This window comes from Populus euphratica, unplaced genomic scaffold (assembly GCF_000495115.2).
Source record: "Populus euphratica unplaced genomic scaffold, PopEup_1.0 scaffold224.1, whole genome shotgun sequence".
Taxonomy (NCBI): Eukaryota; Viridiplantae; Streptophyta; class Magnoliopsida; order Malpighiales; family Salicaceae; genus Populus; species Populus euphratica.
The window spans coordinates 304,619-312,684 of NW_011500106.1; the positions used below are offsets into that span (position 1 = coordinate 304,619).

General features: G+C 32.8%; 1 protein-coding gene across 1 annotated transcript; it reads left to right on the forward strand.

The window, feature by feature from the left end:
• The first annotated feature begins 3,185 nt into the window (after positions 1 to 3,185).
• On the forward strand, positions 3,186 to 5,584 carry LOC105109650 (palmitoyl-acyl carrier protein thioesterase, chloroplastic-like). The gene is made up of 6 exons (XM_011004421.1): positions 3,186 to 3,727; positions 4,051 to 4,184; positions 4,360 to 4,473; positions 4,590 to 4,764; positions 4,847 to 4,915; positions 5,215 to 5,584. Exons 1-6 carry the CDS (start codon positions 3,260 to 3,262, stop codon positions 5,470 to 5,472), a joined length of 1,218 nt encoding a protein of 405 aa, XP_011002723.1. The 5' UTR covers positions 3,186 to 3,259; the 3' UTR covers positions 5,473 to 5,584.
• The last annotated feature ends 2,482 nt before the right edge of the window (positions 5,585 to 8,066 follow it).

The window sequence follows — 8,066 nt, forward strand, 5'->3', positions numbered from 1 at the left end:
GACTAATGTAATCATGTTAACAATATAGCTCCACCTAAGAAACTTAACTTCAGCTATTAAGGGCATTGAATAATTTTTACAAAACCCATTAGTTATTACTAAACTAACCAGGGATAAATAAGTATTTTTTTTTAATTTTAATTATATAGTGAAACGATTAAAATACCTTTGGAAGCAAAAAATAATAATAATTAAAACTAGCCTCAATGGGTATTTTTGTTATTTTTGTAATGATTTTTTTTGTCATTATAATGTTAGTTGAGGGGTAATTTGATATTTGATTGAATATAAGAAAATAACAAGCAATTAAAAAGTACAGTGAAACAATTAAAATATCTTTAAAGGAAAAGATTTTAAAAATGGAGTCAAGGGAATTTTTTTATCTTTTCACAATGTTTTTTCATTAATATTAATTTAGTTAAGGGGGAATTTGGTATTTGACTAAAATAAATTACACCCGGGTGTGTGAGAGGTGTACACGCATTTCAAGTAGTGTTTGGAGCACTTTCTTGCATCCAAAATGCCCTTCTATTATGTCATTGGAATTGTCACCATGTTTTTTTTTTCTATGGAGCAACACTTGTTGGCATTAGTTGTTCGGTTTGTTATTGGTGGGCCTTTCTTCGCTTGTTGGCATTAGTTCGGTTTGTTATTGGTGGGCCTTTCTTCCCCCCCTTTCTTTTCTTTTTTCTCCACTGAAAATTACTGCTTGACCTTCTTTGTTATTTGTATTTCAAGTTCAGCGTTTCTTCTTTTAATTTTTAATTTTTCTTCTTAGTTTTTTAATAAAAGTTTTATTTGTTTTTAATTTTCTCATTCAATTCCAATTTACAAATATTATATTTTTCAATTTGATCATTATTCCTTTGAGTTTTAATTTTTTTCTTGACCATTTTGTAAAAGTTTTATTTATTTTTAATCTTATTATTCAATCCAAATTGATGGTATTATATTTTTCAATTTGATCTACATTGTTTTGATTTCTTTTTTTTTTGCTCTTTTAGAAAAAAGTTATTATTCTTTTTAATTTCACCCTTCAACTTTCAATCATAAGTTTTTTTATGTTAATTTTGTTCCTCATTCTTTTTTTTTCTTTTGCTAAATTGAATGTTCCTTTAATTTCACCCCTCAATCAAATATAAAATCTATTTGGTATTTGAATTTTGATCCATATTATTTGAATTGCTATTTTTTAAATCATTTTGTCTAATTAAAATTATTTTTTCTATATCATCCTTTAATATTTTATTGATTGAGAATTGGATTAATAGTTTTTCTAAAAAGGGGTCTCTAGGTGTAATGAAATGGGTCATGGATTTGAAAAATTAACACAATTTTTTTTAAAAGATCTTTATAATTCTCCTTATTTTTTTTATCAGATTATTCTAATTTCATGATCTAGATCACGTATTTAGCAAAATATCCTTGGTTGGCTTGAACCTGATTACCATGGTTACAAGTCTATAATACTAACTCGTGTTAATTAGGACCAATTATTTTTATGTTTTTTTTTTATGTTGTTTCATTCTCTCATACTTAATGGGATGTGATTGGAGATACATTATTTTTTTTATTTTGAAAAAAATTTCAGTTTGGCAGGATATTTTTAGCTGGCTCAACTTGATTAGCAGGGTTATAGGTTTGTCATACTAACTTGGATTAATTAGAATTGATTTTTCATATCTTTTTTACTTTGTTTATTCTTCCGTATTTAATAGGTTGTATATTGAGATACATTATTTATTCCATTTTGAAAATCTTTTTCTCATGATATCCTAATCAATCACTTTTATTTTAAATTTTATTGATCTAATGTCAAGTATTTTTCATCTAATTAAATTAAAATTAACTGATTGAATTTAGTCTGAGCTATGACTCAAATCCGATATATTTTTTTCTTTTTTAAAACATGTTAGTGGCAGGTTAACATTATTTCATAAGCAACCAATCAGTCTCTGTAGAAAAATGGCACGTTGAGGGATGAATTGAGGAGCTCGGTGGTGGCTCTGGTCCCTTCAAAGTTTGCAAAGTGTTTAAAATCTCCCAATACTAGCCGAGAATATAAAGATGCTTTTACGAAATGGCCTCCATAAAGAATTTCAGTTAGATATTACTTGATTCTAACAAGGAATTGGATTTAACTGTTATATCTAATAATTATTCCAAGAGTTCATGGATCAAATTGACAAGATCAAACCTAAAAAGAAATTCACAAATAAACACGAAAGCATTTTTACATGAAGCCTGAAATTACTCTTTTATATTTTTATTATTTTTTTAATTAATTTTGAATTTTAAGTATTAATTTGTTTTCTACGTAGTTTAGAATTTTTAATTTAATTAGCATTTTATTATTTAAAAATTCTAATGCTTGATGTATTCTATTAATTAGGTAAATTTTAAATATAAATTATTTTCTATAAAGAATTTCAAGGTTAATATAGATTGTGATATCTAGTTTGTTTTATGAAGAAAAAAATTATTATTTAAATTGAATAAAAAATACAAGAAAATTTTCCATAGATTTCTTTATAGTTTGATTTGTAAGCTTAGATATGGTAACTTTAGTTTTATCTTTGTGTATAATTTATGGAAGGAGCTTAATTAGTTTTATCATTTTCTATAAATTTTATTAGTTAAGAAGGAGCTTCAAAGACTGTTAAGAAAATGAAATAAAACCTGTGACAGCTAAATACGGAACAAATTGCAAACTCTTCATCTGGGGCAATTTATATATAAGCACATGCACACAAACCATGCACTAAATGCTTCCGAAGCTTGATCAAATAGCTAAGAGGAAGAATTCGCGACCCAAACACAAGTATCAAGCACAAACGTACTACTATTCTTGGTTGCTGATGCATTTCTACCGCAAGTTCAAAACCAGCTGGTGAAAAGTCTCGTATATATTTGTCGTAAATTTTCAAGTTTTTCACAAATTTCTTAATATTACTGCAACTTTGTTTCTCTTTCTTTCGTACAAATTTCATAAGGAGGTCTAATGAGTCAGCCAAACCACAGTACCAAACCAGTTCTATCCCATTCTAGCTAGCTAGCTATACATGCACCTGTTGTGGAAAATACACCAACCAACACTTAATAACTGCTCTGATGTTTGGCTGATAGTGATCCACCCACCTATTAATTTACGTCTGTCTGTATTCGTATCAAAAGCTACTTATATATGTAAAGTATTTCGGAATTTCAGTCATAAAGGTCATCTACTTCTTCTTCTACATCCTGAATACCTCCTTTCAGGATGATGTTTTCACTGATATTGCCTTCCTCCAGCAAAACAATGAGTTTGTCGGGGACGCCTAATTATAGCTCGAATGTTGGCGGAAGAAGGGCCGATTATAGCACAATTGCTAGTGGCTTTCCAGTGAAGGTACACGTCCAAACCCTTCTCAGGAAAACACCTAGCAGTCTACAATCACCCGCAAAAAGCATGAAGCATGAGATGGATATAACTTCCGCACCAGAGAGAAAGCTGGTGAAACAATTGCGTGCTTCAAACACGCATTCTGTTGTTGCGGACAGTACTCCTGCAGTCAATGGGAAATATCAGAAACTCACTGACGATTGGGAATCAAAGAAGCTTGATTTGATAACCGGTGGAAGGTTGCTTCAAGATGGCCTTGCTTACAGGCAAAACATTTCGGTTAGATCTTTTGAAATAGGCGGTGACAGAAAAATGTCCGTTGGTGCCATGCTGAATCACTTACAGGTTTTGTTTCTATTTCATTTCCAAACACCTAGCACTAGCATTCCTTCCATTTCCCTAGCATGTGTGAGGTTTTATCTTAGGTAGATTGTTACAAATCCAAGTAGTTTGCCAGTGCCTTCAGACTCGTTTTATTGTTCTTCTGATTACTCTTAGGGTAAATTGTCTTGATTTGCATTTTTTTGGGCAACGGGAGAACGTCTGTATTCGTCTCCCTGTCCCCCCCCCCCCCCCCCCCCCCCCCCTGAATTTGGCCTTTGCGATCGAGTAATTTATAATCCTTAATTTGACTACTAATGTCTCCCCGCATTTATATATTTGTGCAGGATACTGCACTTAACCAATGTAGAATTACAGGGCTAATGGTGGATGGTTTTGGTTCAACACGAGAGATGAGTAGAAATAACCTTATATGGGTAGTTTCAACTCTGCATATAGTAGTGGATCGCTATCCTACCTGGTAAGGCAATACACACACAGACACACAGACACACACACACCTGTTTTCTTATCTTCAAGAGTTTTGGGATTCTGTTTGGATTTAAATGCATGATGCTTTAACATTAACAATCGTACAAAGCCTGAGGTTTCAAAGTAATGATATATTGTGATGCTCCTGTCAATAACAATCCAAGGACTGATGTTGTTGAAGTAGACACCTGGATGTATGCGTCGGGAAAGAATGGTGTGGGCCGTGACTGGATATTTCGTGACAGCAAGACTGGTGAAACTCTGGCTAGCGCAACCAGGTTCTTTTTATATCATTATCCTGTAAATTAATTACCAGCAACTAGTCTTTTCTCCAACAAGTCTGGTGTCTTTCCTGAGATTACATTATCAAGAGGTTTATTGTACATGAATGCAGCGTATACGTGATGATGAATAAGAAAACGAGGAGATTGTCCAAGATTGCCAAGGAAATAAGGGATGAAATCGAGCCTTATTTAATGGATTGTGAGTGTCCCATCATCAATAAGGATAGCAGAAAAATACTGAAACTTGATGTTAGCACAGCAGATCAAAGATGCACAGGTTTATCAGTAAGTCTCTTTAAGTAATTACGAGTTTCCACTCAGAATTAATTTGCTGTTCTTGATCACTAAACAATTTTCGTGGACACAGCCTGGATGGAACGACATGGATATCAATCAGCATGTGAGCAATGTAAAGTATAGTGACTGGATTCTTGAGGTGTGCAACATTTTGTGTAATCGATTGCTCAAAATGTACTACAGAAACTCGAATCATCAAAATAATTTTACAAAATTATGGAAACCAATCTTAAAACGCATCTTCATTAATTCTATGAAACTCGAATTATCAGCCATTTGGAATCATGTTAAAAGTACCAAACTAAAATGCCATCATCAAATCAATGACCAATCTGGCAAATGTGTTGTAGAAAATCTCTTATTTGGAGTGCTGCTTAATTAAAGCATGAAAATTATTCATGCACATCTATATGAGAAATATGGCTTGTCGTTTCCCAGAGCGTTCCCCGTTCATGTATGGAGCGTTACTACCTCAACGCAATGACTCTGGAATACAAGAAGGAGTGTGTCATGGACAGTGTGTTGCAGTCTCTCTCCAAAATGGTTGGTGGAGGCAATAGTGATTCCATCAGCGCGAATAAGGTGATAGAATATGATCACATGCTTCGTCTCGAGAATGGATGCGAGATCCTGAGAGGAAGGACCGTGTGGAAGCTTAAAGACACGAACAGCTGCGTCAATAATTATATATATTGAGGTGCAGATTAATTCCAGATGAAAATACTGCACAGTACGTGCGAATTAATATATATATATATATGCGCAAGCTCCAGTTCAATTGATGCTACTGTAGCTATCCTATGTTACAATACACACACACAAAAGGAAGGTAGCATGGATGTACACTTGCTTGTATCTTGGCTATATATATATAAACTTATTAAATAGCCAAGATACAAGCAAGTGTACATCCATGCTACCTTCCTTGTATATATATATATATATATATATAAGGAAAAAGGAAGAAGGTACTATATGCTTTGCTGTTCTTCAATTATACAGCTGGATAGTTCAAGGTGATCAAGGCCCAAAGGTGTTTTGGGTGGAATTTCACGAGGCTTAAAGCTAGATTTAGCTTCATTCCGCTCTTTGTGTAGAAAATAATGGCAAACTGATTTTTTCATTAGTATTCTTCTCTTCGTAGGAGAAAATATATAGCTAGAGTGCAGTATAGGCAGTGCCCTAAATATACAATGCTTTGAATAAGTAACTATTTTATTACAAGAAAGTATAATAATTTTATACAAAATTTGATATGATTTCTATAATTGATCAGATTCATTTAATTATTGACCATACAAGATTTAATCTGAATAGACAATAATCAAATTATAAAATAATATTTGATTTAGTTCCTATAATTAATTAGATTGCATAATTACAACTCATCATGTCAACACTCCTTTTCAAGTTGAAGCATACCTTTTCAAGTTGAAGCATAGATACTAGTTATGCCCAACTTGGTAATTACTCTTTAAATAGTAAGAATCCTTTTCAAGTTGGAGCATAGATACTAGTTATGCCCAACTTGGTAATTACTCTTTAAATAGTAAGAATATCAACTAACTAACATGTTGATTAGACAAAAAGAAATTGTATGAGTTTTTGATCGAATTTTTCTTGGATGAAGTGTCAAGGAATTTCAACATGCTTCTTGTGGTTATGTTGAACAGGATTATACACAATGGAAATAACTACCTTATTATCACAGTGTAGAGTCATCAGGTCTGTACATTGAATCCCTAATTCTGTCAGGACCCTTTGAATCCATAATAATTTGCATACCCACGAGCCATACCTTAAAATTCTACTTCTGCACTCTATCTGGCCGCAACTTTGTGCTTCTTACTATGCCATGTAACCGAATTCCTGTTAAAAAAAGTGAAGTAACTTGATATAGATTTTCTGGTTGTTTGATCCCCTGTCCAATTAGCATCGGTATATCCCACAATGTTAGAGACCTCATGTTTTGAGAATAACAAACCTTTTCCTAGAGTACCTTTCAAGTATCGCAAAATTCTATTTATTGCATGCAAATGTTTTTCGTTGGGTACATGCATAAATTGACTTACAACACTGATAGCATAGGCACCGAGCTTGTGATTGATGTCCACGAGGGTTGACGCTAGTTTGTAAACAAGCATGCTCGTTTCTGTCAGCAAATCAACCACATATTTGCATTGTGACATAGAAATCCCATGAGTTGATATGAAATTCCTAAGAAGTATCTTAGTTGCCCAAGTCTTAACATTTCGAATACAACAGCTAAATGTTCCTATAACAGTGTCATCTCCTTTGATCATTGTCTGTCAACACCATGTCATCCATGTAAATAATAAGGGATGTTACCTTTTTAGTTTGGTGCTTTATAAATAGAGTATGGTCTGAATTGCTCTATTTATAATTGAATGCTTTCATTGCAGATGAGAACTGCTCAAACTAAGCTCTAAGGAATTGTTTCAGCCTATATAGAGATTTCTTCAACCGACAGACTTTGCTTCTATTTTCAAAATTGCACTACACACCCAGTGGCTAGTCCATATATACCTTTTCCTCTAAGTCCTCATTGAGAAATGCATTTTTAACATCAAACTGTTTCAAAGGCCACTCTTGACTGGTTATTATAGATATAAGAGTACGGATTGTGTCAAGTTTGGCAACAAGTGCAAAAGTTTTTTAATAATTGATTAGTACTTAAAAGTGTAGTTTTATCAAGCTTTTATATCATCATTTTGCACTTCAAGTATTGATAACTCCTTAACTAAAGCATGTTTTATAATAACATATCTAATAACATAAGACGCCTTCAATTTGTGGTAAATATTCATTTTAAATGTAGGCCTATCACATAAATAAAAGGATTGATTGATGAGTTTAAGAACTGAAATTCAAAGGACAAAAAGATGACCAAAGTTAGAAAAGAGATGCTGATGCTTTCCAAACTAGAACACTGTTCGGTAATTGGGTCATATTTGGAACTGTAGACCTCAGATTTAGGTCTACTTTATATGGATAGAAAGTGGAAAGATAAGACATAGGCCTACAACTTTCATGTGGAGCCTAAGATTTAAAAAGGCCATTTTCAAGTCCAAATTATAGCAACAACAAAGAAGTCTGAATATATCCTACAACCCAAATACTGTTTAGTTTTTGGCCCATATCCCAAATACTGTTTAGTTTTTAGCCCATATCTGAAGTTTTAAAAGTTCAAATGCCCTCCATTGTTTTACCTAGAAAGATGAGACAATTTTCTATAACTTTCATGTTTTCAAGTGGTTTCAATTCTGACG